We start from the raw sequence: 14,214 nt of genomic DNA on the forward strand, positions 1-14,214 counted from the left end.
AAAAATGTTCTTTACAATTATTCTCATCAATTTTTCAAATTGATCAAGAAAAATATACAGTGTTGCTTTTCTGTACATCTTTAAAATGTTCTTAAGTTAATGTACATAAAAAAGTCATTCCCATTTGCCACAATTGGAGATGTGCACAGGTACGTGCACAGCCACACATATGCATACATAAACACCCCACACATACACACAAATAGGGAAAAGACATGCCATATGTAGTCACCTGCAAGTTTGTTATTCTACAATTACAACCAGTAGATAAGGATGAAATGTTAAGAATTGCTGATAACATACAGGTGAAAAAACCTGAATATCCAGTATATGGATATATATACCAAAAGTTGGTAACCTTGATAACCTCTTGGTATTATTTCATTCTGTCCAATATACCTTACATCATGGCTAAAAACTTAAGATACCAATTATTATTAAAAGACTATACCAGGACAGAAAATTCTACCAAGTTCTTCTCACTAAATTTTTCTTTCATAAAGTCTATAAGTAAACAAATCTCTTTTTGGAATATATATATATATTTTGACAACATATTGAATAAGATACATCATTTATTAATGAACGAGATTAAATTAATTTCTTTTTTGGTGGTATAATTTTTTGTGTAAAGTTCCCAATATATATGTCAAAGCTTAGAATATTATCACATTCACTTACGTGTGCGCACGCACGCACACACACAGGGTATAATTCTAGTGGACAATCCGTGCTTTTGCCAACAACCCTGAAAACTATGTTAGTGGTCCAAAGACCAGACTAAAAGCTGCTCTGAACCCAGGGCAAATATAAAATAATTTCAATTTTTCACCACATAACTAAGCTAATAGCTGCAACCATAGCATAACTCTCAAAAGCACACTGGAGAAAAAATATGGGTTAACCTGAAGAAAGGCCAGTAACCTTCCATTATCATAGATGCACAGGGATTTTTTTTTTCCTTTTCTTTCAATGCATATCGGAAATCACTGCAAAGAAATTAAGATCATTGTAACAGAAAGAGACTGAGTGGAATGTCCACAGTAACAGTAACAACCAAAAATCCCCTGCAATGCCTTACCATTATTCAAATTACAATCTACTAGGAATTGTAATAACATACAAAGCAAAAATTAACTTAAAATTGAAGTCGCTAAAAGCAGTTCATGAAGATAACTGCTGAATGGTAATTCTGCTCTATATAAATGAGAAAAGAAAACAGTATTGAATGGGGTTTAGGAACAATCTGGTCACTTTGTTTATTTGGTCGTGCAATGTTTTAGCTACTGAACTTTTCCAATATTGAATGCTCTAGTCCACTGGCGGGGCTGGTGGTTCTTGTCCCTAGGGGAGGAAGGAGGAAAAGAAAGAAAGAAAACATACCCAGGATTAGAAACAGTGCTTCACCCAAGAGAATTTAGCAATAAAAGAACTTGGAAGAGATCGAAAGATCTTAAAGGAAAGCACCATGTAACTACATCGTGCTTTCCTTTAAGACCTTTCAATCTCTTTCAATATTGTGAGTAAATGAGCATCAAAGAAAAATACTGTTTCCTGCATCAACAGGGATTTTTCCATGATCCCACATCTAGGACAAAGACCACTTTCCCAGATTCATGCTGTAATTTTGTTTACTGACTTCTCTTAAAGCTGTGATTTTCCCCTTGTACATATGAAGGCAGGAAGCAGTTCCAACCAGGGACAGCCAGTGTCCGGGGGACATTATGACCCACACCTGGTCACCAGTGCCTGCTCCATCCCATGGCAGGCCTCACTTGGCCTTCATGATTCTACTTTCACTTTGTTTTTACTCATTTTCACTGTTAATGGAGTTCCAAGAAAACACAGAGAAAAAAAAGTAAGGAAAACTTGACTTTAAAATAGTCTGTATTAAACCAAGATACAGTTAAGCTATTGTAGAGTCTCTCTGCAGGGCATTTGGAGATGCACTTACATTATGTGGGCTGGTTGGCTTTCCTGCTGTGTTTGATCCTCTCAGATTACTAGGTCTCAGTAAGAACAACACAAGTGCAATCACCACCCAGGCCATTATTATCATGGCAAAGCTGATGCCATTGTCACCGGAGGAATTTGGTCCTGGCACTACAGACAAAGAAAACTCAAGTTATAACACAGAGTGACAACAGAGTTCTTTCCCAAAATGAAAAAATGAAAACAAAAATGCACATATGGTTCACAAAAAAAGCCCTGAAATAGTTTTCAAGTGAGTTTTCTGATTAGTCCTTCCTTTTGGCTTTGAGACAAGCAATTCTTGGTTAGTGTTACACTGGGTTTTTATTGCATTTCTTATCTCTTTGAAAAAAGAATCTATTTCATAACATTTCACTGGAATTCTCAGAATTACCATGAATATTTCCTAGTTCACACTCATAATGAACTGGAGATGATAAGCATGCATCTTATGTTTAAGAAATCAAACTCGATTTTTAAGAAATCAAAACTGATGCAAAATATATTTATGTGGGAATCCCCCCCCATCTGTATGTTTGGTTTTTGCCTGTTTGAGGCAAAAACCTCAAAACCTTTCATTTGTTTGAAACGAAGAATAAGACTAAAGAGATGAAAGCTTAGGTTCCATTGTTAGGCCCCGCACAGAGAACATACTAATTCTATCAAGAAGGGAGCAAACTAATGATTGTAATTTTGTTGGCTACAATAAGTTATTTATTGCGAGTTTGTCTGAACAAGTGTCAGTGCCAATATGCCACATCTCCATGATTGATCATCCAGGTCATGTGGTATTTCTGAAAGCATCAAAGAAAACCTATCTGTCAGGAGGGGACGAAATGATGATGAGATACATGAAAAAGTGAAGCCAAAGAATACAGCATAAAACTTTAACACCTAATTTCCATACAGAATGGCTGAGACACCAAAACATTGAAATAAAAATGAGAAAACTCCCTAAGACCAGAGATGGCTGGTTAGTCTTTTTGGATCCAGAAACTCTTGCTAATACCTGCAGGTTTGAAAACTACAACTTTTCTCCTCTGAAGCGTAATTCCAAATAATCAAACTAATTAAAGTTGTCAGCCAAAGTGTAAGACAATGTATAGTTAATGTTCTATGGTACTTATATGGCTCCATTGACAATAGTATCTAAAGACCTAAAATCTTCATTAATGATACAGATGATCAATTAATACAGAGCAATTCATACAAAGCTATAATGAGTAACTTGAGAAAGAGAAGAGCTGTTCTATTTTATTACTCAAGTTGAAAACTTTAACATCTGGGAAAACTCCACAGAGACATTTATATCGTTCAGATTATTCAGTTGTCCCAACTCATGTGGATCATCTCATCACAGAGTCAGGTCTGGATTCAGTACCGGCTGGAGATTGTTCTTATTTAACACTTGCCAGGTAACTTACACACAGTAAACTGCTGGAGTAATCTCCTTGAAGGTTAATGATGATTAATGCCAAAGAACCACTCTCCCCACTGTCATACTGGGCATCATTTTTAACAGAGGTTCTTCTATGAAAATGGTTTGTTCGCAGCACAGCAGAGGGGAACTGTGCAGAAGCTTGTGGCTATGACATTTACAACACTGCTGTTCTGTGAATAAGACTTCATGAGTTGGGGCTGTTCAACTGATGTCCTTTACTGACATCACATGCATTCAAAAATGTCATAGAAAAAAACATTTATTACAGAAGTTCTCGCTTCTCACAGCACAACCACCATTCACATGTATGAACAAACGAAACTGCCATACAGCTCTTGCCTTTTAAATGCCCAAAATACAGACATTTCAAAACTTGAGAAGTTGCTAATATAGGGGAACTTTATGACTACAAGTTTATACAATTACAAGTGACAATTCTTTCGGAGATACGAGTGAATAAAGGGCGCTGTATATGAGGAGAAGGTATAGCGCAAAGAGAATAAATGAGAATGCTACAACCTTTAATTCATTAAACTCTAACATATAATTGACTCAGAGATCATATGGAATTGTGCAGCTAAGAGTTTAGACATGCAATTGTGTTGAGGGAAAACATTACTGTTATCACCATCATATTATAAATCTTGGATGACCTTTATATATACAATCCAGTGAGCTAGCATGTAATTTGGCAGGAAAAGAAAAACTGCTTTATTGTGGGCCTTCCAGACAACATTAACAGCTGCCTCAGACTACCTTCAGCAGCACATAAGACAGCTTTGGCACATATGGTCAGTAGAACATGGAAAATTCTGGTCACCTGTTATGCTGGGTTCCCCATACAATGCAGATAAACAGAGACTAGTCAGACTGCCTTCTGGAATTTTTGCTGAAGGGCAGTGCACTCAAGGGTCTGTGGTTAAACAAAAGTTGGGGTAAGTAAATGCTGCTGAGTCAGCTCAGGCTGCAGGTCAAGGAAGGGAGCAGAAGGAACCACAGAGGGAAATCACACGCATTCGTGCAAGACAATTTCTTCCAGCCTGTGTTGTAATACAGTTTAGATGTAACCAAATGAGCTGAAACATGTTCTAAACTAAGTTAAGCAAGACAACAGCTAATCTAGCACAGCTTGACCCTGTACTACCTACTCCTCAAAGCATGCCAGATACTAAAACAGCCACAACACAGTTTATGCTATTCAAGAACCGTTAAACCCACACCTCTCACAAATGACCGTTTTAATAAGGATGTGAGATATTTCAGAATCTGTTAATCTTTTAACAGAAGGAAATGAGCATAAGCAAAATCTCACATAAATGGGGAGAATCACACTTTTCAAAGCTTTGCACCACAAATCAAGAGAACAGAAAAGAAGCTGTTTCAGCTACTGGGAGCAATAATACATAGAAGACAACAATCTTTTGCTACAAAGACCTCCATCAGTAAGCTCAGAAAACAATCAGGTAAGACCACCTTGTGGATAAGGAACAGTTGAGTGAAGCTGAAACCAAGCAAAATGGAACTTATGCTGATAGGCAGAATTAAAAAAAAAAATCTTATTTTGAGAGTTCACAGCCACAGTGCTTTTACCTAGAACTGATATTTTGCAGGTAATTTAGAAGTGGGTTTTTGATTCCTTGAAGAATAAAGGCTATCCTCTAAGAGAACCTGTGAGTGATATTTTATAGTATTTCCAGATGGATGGAAGATTGTCCTGTTCTGACCTCACGGATAAATGTTCCTGCCACCACCCATTTTGATGGATGGATCTGGTTATTAATCTCCAGTGCCCGGGAGACACCAACTAGTACAGAATGTAGCAGTACATATTCCTGACTCACTGAGTGGCATTAAACTTAGAGTCTCTAACCTGCCTTTCAACACAACACTGAATCCAGCCCAAGGTCTTTATTTTCGGAGTATCTGGTCCCCTGGGCTCAGCACACTTATACATCCACACACTTCTGAATGAAGCCTCTGAACAGTTCTGCCCCTGTTGTTACCTGGAATTATTTTATACTATAGCTGAACTACCTTCAGGCAGAAAAAAGCATTATGAGGACCTGGTCTGAGATTGTGGGATAAACTCCCATGGGAGCTAATGACTGGTGAATCCTATATGTTGCCCCTTGTACAAGACACAGTTCTTCAACTTGCTTTTTCCTGTAGAAACAGAGACAAGGCCACATAAACTTGTCTTCTTTTGGAGAGAAATGGGAAGGGGGGGTGGGGATATGTTCTGTGACAGATGTTTGCCACCTCATGCAATGTTCTACTCGAAGGCAGTCAAAGCTGCTAAAATGATGAGTTTGGTAAAACTAATTTCTAAAGATTAAAGTCAACCACTTCCTGATTGTGCAACTGAAATCTCGAGACTACAATATTAAAATTAATAAATGTCCTTGTTAAATACTCCTCACCTGAACCTAGTTCTTCTCTTGAAGTGCTATTTTTCATTCAGAGTGAGGTTGTACTCTAAAGAAAGAGAGGGAAGATTGCATTTCTTTTACTGTAAAAGTATATTCTGTGTGGTGCTCTTTGTCTGCCCTCTCGGGGTAGAAATCTTTGGGATCTTCAGCTTTTTACTGTTTAACACCTGCATGTGGAAAGGCAAGAGCATGCTCTCTGACTTGTGCTGCCTGTTTTTTACAGTGTTTTTAGCCTTGCCTGTTCTCTGAAAGAAAGGCAGAAAATCGTATGAAGAGAAGTATCTTACAGATGAATCATGAGGGAAGACAAAGAGCCTGTGGGACCTTCCCTGCAAGCTGACACTCTCAAAAGGCAGGGATAAGGAAACTGAAGAAAGCCAAAAAGGGCTTGAGCAGAGGAAGGGAGAAGGGAATTACCAGAAAAGGGAGGGAAGAGTTGGCAGACATTTCAGGCTGCTGTGACTCCCCTAGATGAGTACAGCTCAAGATGAATCACAGATATGCATTCATTTTAAAGTACATAAAAATTTGGGAGTAGACAACATTTGAGCCAGTCATCCCTGACCATATTACAAGGTAGCAGAGCATGAGAATAGTGTTGAAAATATGAATGTGGTAAATCCAGGTCACAGCATCTGGGAATTGCTAGAACACAGAGTAAAAAACCAAGGCGGTAGTCCCTCATTTCCTTTGACATGGAAGACTGGCTGCAAAGCGCCATGAGCCATCAGAACAGCTCAGTACCAAGTGTGATCCTCCCTGGGCTGGATGAACTGCTGATGTTGCAACAGCCACACACTTCAGAGAAATCTTTCATGCCCCACCTGCATTAGACAGAATTCAGAAAAGAATTATCACTCTTATTCCTCATTTCAGGGGAAAATGTAAGATCTTCTGATTTGCTGAGCATAAACATGTTCAAAACCTGCAGCCTTTTTTCTCCAAGGCACCCACTGGAATGGAGGGAACAGTCATCAGGTTCTGATACATGCTTTATCATCACAGCAGATATTTGGATGGAGAATCAGCAGAGAAAAAGCCATCAAGCAGAGTGCCCAAATGCTCTCTGAAGTGCTGCTCATATCCTCCTGGATGTAGGAGTACAAATCCATAAGCACTGGTTCTGACTGTGGCAGGAAACCCTCTGCAGGGTAGTCACTGCAATATAATGGTGCCAGCAACCATAAATAAGAATTTAGAGCTAATAACATGAAAATGTGAATGAGGGAGCCTTGGAGCCACTGCTTTGATCTGGCTCTAAAAACCTAAAAAGATCCGAAATGAAGGGTTGTAAAAACAAACTGTGCTCAGGAAGACTCGAAGCAGGGTGTTTCTGAGAACTTCCAGCTGGTAGCAACAGCGTAACACATGACGCTGCTGTGACACTGGCTGAACCACAGCCCTGACACCTCCCAAAGCAAAACCACATACATCTCATCAGTTATTCCACAACCCTGCAACTTAAGAATTTGTGTGTGACAACATTCCCAGCTGTGCTTCCAGACAGAAGATGAAATCCTGGGAATGAGCAAATGGGTGGTAGTGAAACAAGCTTCTTCATATTTCGGTCCTGAAATAAGGAATTGAAGTCAGCCAGTAACAGGAAATGAAGCTGTGGGACCTAGGGAAGAGGAGACCCCCCTCAAACATAAGCTCATCAGAACAAGATGAAGCAATGGACAGAAGGCTAGCCCAGAATTGGTTTAATCTGTCTCTGAAAACACCTCTAGAAGCTTCTCCAGGCTCAGACTGCTTATTATTGCCTTTGACTCCTGAGAGTCTTACAGAGTTCATGTTGGCCCAAGCACAGAATCACAGAAGCATCACAAAATAATATGACAAATAGGCAGTCAGTGTCGTTGCATCAGCAGAAAAATACCTTCACTGGAACTAAATTTAAGGCAATATGATAGAACAGGAGAGGATTTAGTCTATAATTTTTGCTTTGGTTTTTGAAACAAACCACTGGTTTGGAACAACTGCTGCCAAATTGCTTGCATCTGCACAGACAATTATTCCAAGGATCTCTTTCAGGATGGAAAGCTATTTGACACAAACCATTGACATCCCCACTGCACTATAGCTTGGTAGCATGAAAGCTATCCCACAAGCTTTGTGCCCACACATAACAGAACTTACTCATTTAAACAGTCGTTAGCCTAAGAGTTTTGTAAACGTTGATCATGAAGACTCCCAAGGTTTGAGTGAGAATGACCTACCATCACGTAGTTTTGACTGCAGACTAAAGCTCAGAAAGCTGCACAGCCAGTTTGTTCCTATTTCTAACACAGAAAATATCCTGCCTCCTGTTACCTGCTTCTTTGCCTCTCCTACACACCTGTGCCTAAACAAACAAATAAACAAAACCCCCCAAAACACCACCACCACCAAAAAAAAACCAAAACAACTCAGACATAGAAGTCTAATGCTTGGGAGTCCAAGAAGTCTACCCTAGGACAGGTGCATTGGGGAGAGGAGGGATGCTAGGAGTCACAGACACACAGCGTAACTTGGAAAGCCCATAAACAAAGAGTAAAGCCAGCAGCACTGAATGGCATATGTGCACCCCACTCTCTTTTTTTCAGGGCTTATGTGGGAAAGCTCATAGCTTTTCTCCTTCAACCCAACCCAGCAATGAATCTGGGACTCTCACACTGGGAGGGCATAGTGTAAGTCCAAGCTAGATGCCCATTCCTAAACAGGTTTTACTGGGGAGGAACATGAGAGTGAACAAAGCCATGCTCTCTCCCCAGTATCCTAGAAACCTTGACTGCACTACTCCTCAACCTGTAGAAGACACAGGCACCAGCGGCTGTTGCTTGCACAAACACTGCTCAGGTGCTCCCTGCTCCCTACTCCCTCTGAGCGTTACAGCAGTCCTAATGCAGGCTAATTGAGTGAGTTCATATGCTCAATTGGTAAAGCAATATAGGAAAACCAGATCCACTTCATTTTTATTTATTAGCATTTGGCAACATTCCCCCTAGACCATGAAAAGTATAAACAGAGCACTCCAGGGCAAGCTTACATTACTGCATGAGCTCTGCTTCCCTGCAGATGCTGCTAACGTTTGACTGTCCTAGTAAATGCTCACTGTTCAAGAGAGGTTTTTTGATTGTATTTTGATGGCAAATTAAAAGAAGTGTACACATCAGTCCTCTGCCTCATTAACTACACAGCCACCAAGTCAACAGAAATGCTGTCACGCTGTATGTCAACTTACCAGTCAGAGCTGGTGGGGAACCTCCTCCCCCTCACAGTGGAGTAGGGGGTTCACAGTATTGACAGCAAGTCACCCAGCCCCAGTTGTGAACTGTGTTGGGTACGTGTTGGGTTTGTGCTGAACATCCGGTCTCCTGTGGTTAGGCTGCTATGACTGTAAGGAGGACAAATACAGCCCCCTCCAAATTTTCTCCTTTGGAGGCTAATGGTAAGATTATTCAGTAATGCTTGGGGCCCGATCAATGGTCAAGCTGGTGTATTGACACCTTCAGCCTTCTCACTATTGCTGGTTTTATGCAATGCTTCCAATGTACAATGTTCACCTGCATCACACATTCTCAGAAATTACCTCCTCCATGTAACAATTTTAGTACTGTAGTATTTGATTTAATGTAATATGTTCCTATAACATTAAATCAACTGCTGTGTTTTAGAGACCAGTCAGACTGTATTTTAATTACTGTTTATTTTACTCCCATGCACCTGATCTCAATAGTTACTCACGTTCCTGAAGGCATTCTGTGTCTGTGCAGTATGACTGGGATTGTCTCAGCTGAAAGACAGAAAAAGAAAGGCATGACAGTTAGCAGAGAGACCTGGTCAGCTTGCACCGAAGCCATGATTTAGTATAATGCCAGAGCAGAAGTTCAAGATAAGGAACATTATAACTGATCCTGCGCTGCATCGCACTTAGTTTATGGCATTTGAAGGCAGCTTCTGAACGTTGTTTATGTAACCTTTAAGTCACCTGACCAAAGCGTGATTGCTTCCACACAGGTTGCAACCACTGGATGCCTTTTAAAATTCAAGTTAAAAATCTATAGTGATACAGACATTGTCATATACAGATACACCATCTACACGCATTCTGGGATTTACAATGGATAGGTTTTCTATTATCCAGATTAAGTAACATTAAAATACTCTGTAATTACATAACAATAACTGATCAGACTGTGATAATGGTTATGCACAGAGAAGCTGAGTTAAAATTTCGTATTTAAACTTAGCACTTACCATTTTTCCCACTGAAGATCTTTTTTTAAAAGCAGATTTTAATATGTATTTTATTGGTTTTCTTTCTCTTTACTTACGGGTAAAATTTAAAATGCTCTTAACAACTGCAACGACTGTTCGCATTTACAGGCTAGGTAAGCTTGCCAATGGCAAAAAAAGTCAACACTACAACCTGCAAATCAGTATTTTACAGATGACAGTCAAAAAAGAAAGACAAATATCATATTCTTTATCAGGCACACAGAGGTAAATGGATAGGATTTAATCTGCTGCATTATGGAAATAGGTTCTGCCCTCTGCCAAGGTAGGTAAACCACGCAGCTTAATAATTAAAGTACAGAATCGTTACAATGCCTTGGATGGAAATGACATTTGTGTTTTGACAGGTTTTACGTCTCAGTAGTGTCACAAATCCCAAATCTTTTTGTCACAGCAGGCTAATCTGTTATTATTAGTGTAAATATACAAATGCAAAAAAGAAGAAAAGATGGTGTCTCTTGTGAAAGAAATACATGAATAATTTCTGCAAGCCAAATTTTCCCTTGTATTGGCATACCTGATTTGCTGTATTTAATCGTACTGTTATGCAAAGTACATTGAGGAAACGGAGGAGCAACCAAATGAGGTTTGGAACCAAAAGACGTTTGGAAAAGTCTAAGCTCCTAACTTTATCATGTAAGGATAAATGATATTCAATGACTGACATATTTAAGAAATATGTCATATTTTCAATGACTGATGTATTTAAGAAAGGAAATAAAAATGTAATTGGAGATTGATCACATTAATTCTTTCATTAATATATTAAGATCTGCTAGCAAATTTACTGAGACTACAAAAAAGTTCCTTAGGAAGTACTGGGAAGGCTGGATTTAACCTTTCAGCTATTTCTATAGTCAAAATCAGCATCAAGGAAAATTCAAACAAAAGACTTCTACTCACCTTATTAAAAAAGAATTCTAAAAAGTCTATCAAACTATGCGTATTTTCTGTCCTCCTTATATAAAAGTAAAAGCTCATTTTATCTTCAAACTTTTTAAGTCATTCTCAGTGGGGAGGTTTTATGTTAGCAATAGTACCAATTTAGAATATCTGACACTGAGAGATACCCTAACTGGGGAAACCGGATATCACTATACTCACATTTTACAGATCAGCAACATAATTACCTTCTGTTTGTATAAGGGTTTAATTCTGGAGAGGGCTTAGTTTATAATCCTTACTTTGTGAAACACAGTTTACAGATATTCTTCAACACAGAATAATGCCCAGAATTAAAATGGGCAATAGGTATATGATCAGAAACATTATACAAACATCTAGTTATCCCTCTGTCCCTAGGATGGCTTACCTAGTTTGCCCAAGACAGGCAACACTGCCTTGGGGTGTTCTACCCATAGTGTCAGCTATCTCCCATTCTACGTGTTACTCTATGTCCAAATATAATTTTAAAACCGTGCAATTTCTATAAAAGCCAGCTCAAAAAATGGTGCATGTACTTCTGGTTGCTGTTAACATCCTGTTCTTTCACCTGCCTACCAGATGGGCTTCCACTGCCACCACAGCAAAAAAAATTAGGGAGCTCCAGCTTTGATTGACATGGCTATGTTAACCACCAGAGAAGCTTGTTTAACAACAACAGAAAGGCCATCTGGCTACAGCTATGCCTTTCTTGAAGAGTGGTCTGGGCTACAACCATGATCACACTGTGCTTTGCCATTTACCATCACCTTGACCACTTCTTCATGAAGAGCCTACACACTGTAGGAAGCCACCTGATTAAGACACAGTATGTATTAAATCCTAGAGATTCTGTGTGCCCACAGAGTGCAACTCAGATAGTGAGTTTTATCCTACAGGCATCCTTGGTTACTTCTCAAAAGACAGAACAGGCTCCAAGGCCTTAAAATGAAAAGCACTGCTAGAAACACCAATGATAGAAATATTACAGTAAGCAAGCAATCTTAAGAAAAATACCATTATGAGTTGATGTACAAACCTCTGCCGAAAAAAATGCTTATATTAGTTTATATTCTGCCAATATGGAAAAAAGTCTGTTTATGTATGGAGGAACCATGTACAGCGGAACCTTTACAAAGCTGATAGCCATCTGTACTTTGTCTTATAGTGGGCCTGTGCTTTCCAAAGGGCTTGGACAACAAATATTCCACTTTTTTAATGGGGATTTAGAAACTAACTGTACAAGGTAGATTTAGAAACATCAAATGAGGTGAAATAGTTACAAGAGAACAGTATAAACCATGCATTTTTTATAATTTATATAAAATTCCTCTAAATTGAAAACAATACATAACCATATAATCATGCAGATTTAAAGATCCCACCTAAAAATATTACACTTCATATTCTCTGCTATACTCATATCCAGCGAGACTAGTATTTCTTAGACATATTTATCAGAAATATTTATCAACTATTCCAGGTAACAATTTTTTTTTTTTTGTTTAATAAAAAATACTTGTGCTGGAAAAGATTTGGTCAGAACAGGGCTACCCACAGACTCAAATAGGTTTTAAGAAGACATATATCACATGGTAAAAACCACACTTAAACACCTCCTCATGCTCACTTCCCCTCCTGACTACAGGCACATGCAAAATCTCAGTAACCCATAAGCAGAAGCTGTAGGACAGCTCTAAGCCACGGAGCCACGGAACAAATTTGTTTTTAACAGCTCAGTGACAGGCTACATCTTGTTCTCTTGGGATAAAACACGGCAGATGACGGAAAATGAGCAGCAGTAGAAACAGGTTTTTCTCAATTCACACAGACGAACTAGTTCATAACACTGAAACCCAATACAAATCTGATCCCTTGCGGTCGGTCACTCAATTAGTCAAAAGATGAGAAATGATCCTGGTACATGCATGAAATGCTCACCTAAGTTGAATGGATGGGAAAAGTACTGCATTTTGCTGGAACAAGAATGCTGCTTCTACCAATTAGCTCTCTCTTGATAGCTACACCCTTAAGGGACATAGCAACTGTTGGAAAAAAACTGAATGTGAGACATTTCAATTATCAGGTAATCGAAAAAAGAGCTGTTATTGGGGACTTGGAATGAACAGTTCTTTGTTTTCAGATTTTCTATTCCAGTGTGAAGGGGGAGTTTGGATGAAAGTTTGTGGAATAATGGTAAAAAGTTGAACCAGAACTTCCCTCTTCTCAATGAAACCCTCAAAAAGACTTTTCAAGTACATCCAATATTTGTCAGACTGGGGACAGAGTTGATCAGAAAAATCTCAACAGAGAAGTCATTCTTAGAATACATTAGCTCTTACATACTTAAAAGCAACATTATTAATGGTGATTTTGGTTTTATTCATCTTTCTGAGATCCTTGTGTTGTCAGAAATGCAAATTTAGTGGAAGATTAATAGTTGACTGCGTGATCTGACACCTGCTAACAGCATCAGCCTTTTCATGTTTTTCAATACATTCTGGAACAGGCCCTTAAGAAGAACACAGAAATGAGGTGAGTGAAGCATTGGGGCTTATTCAATAAAAGAGAGTGAAAAATGTTGCAAAACTAAATATTTCTAGAAATTATTATTTTCTTCCATGTAAATGAAGAGGATTATATCTGAATTTTAACATTCTCTGTGCAGTTTGGCATCCAAATACAGTAAATGGCTTAGTGCATGTGAGCCAAAAAATTAACTAATTTATCTTTTATTGTCCAAAATGAAGTAAACACAAATTGCAAACATCATGACAGCTAAAAGGGAGCTAAAAAGGCTCAAACATTTTTCAGTTTTAATGCAGTGAAAACTTACAGGCAATACAAGTAAAACTACTAATTACAAATGCACATTATTTAAAATACAACTATAAACTTTTAATTCCCTCCAATTACATTTAAAACCTTGAATAGCTTAACTTCAAATAAATTAATAATTGCCAAACCACAAGAACTCATGGTCAATATGAGTACTTGGTTTTTAAAAAGCCCCTCATAAGTTCTTGGAACCAGGAAGCACCAATGGCTGAATTAGAGCAAATCTGTGTCCACTCACTGACGTATTCTGAATGTAAACCCAACATAACGCCAAGAAAAAAAGAAACCGAGTTACTTCCAGTGGTAAGAGAGAAGAGGGTTTTTCTTCACTCTTTC

General features: G+C 38.6%; 1 protein-coding gene across 1 annotated transcript; it reads right to left on the reverse strand.

Moving 5' to 3' along the window:
- Positions 1-1,102: 1,102 nt before the first annotated feature.
- On the reverse strand, positions 1,103-12,664 carry SMIM14 (small integral membrane protein 14). Its single transcript, XM_010019278.1, has 4 exons — positions 12,644-12,664; positions 9,568-9,616; positions 1,955-2,103; positions 1,103-1,344 (listed from the first exon to the last, which is right to left on the reverse strand). Exons 1-4 carry the CDS (start codon positions 12,662-12,664, stop codon positions 1,312-1,314), a joined length of 252 nt encoding a protein of 83 aa, XP_010017580.1. The 3' UTR covers positions 1,103-1,311.
- Positions 12,665-14,214: the final 1,550 nt, after the last annotated feature.

The sequence above is a fragment of the Nestor notabilis genome, unplaced genomic scaffold, assembly GCF_000696875.1.
Source record: "Nestor notabilis isolate BGI_N333 unplaced genomic scaffold, ASM69687v1 scaffold32347, whole genome shotgun sequence".
Taxonomy (NCBI): Eukaryota; Metazoa; Chordata; class Aves; order Psittaciformes; family Psittacidae; genus Nestor; species Nestor notabilis.

Coding starts and splice junctions, on each gene's coding strand:
- SMIM14 (XM_010019278.1), bottom strand. CDS start 12,664: ATGAGGAGGTGTTTAAGTGTG. Junction 9,617..12,643: donor TGAGGAGGTGTTTAAGTGTG/GTTTTTACCATG, acceptor TCTGTCTTTCAG/CTGAGACAATCCCAGTCATA. Junction 1,345..1,954: donor AGCCAACCAGCCCACATAAT/GTAAGTGCATCT, acceptor TTCCTCCCCTAG/GGACAAGAACCACCAGCCCC.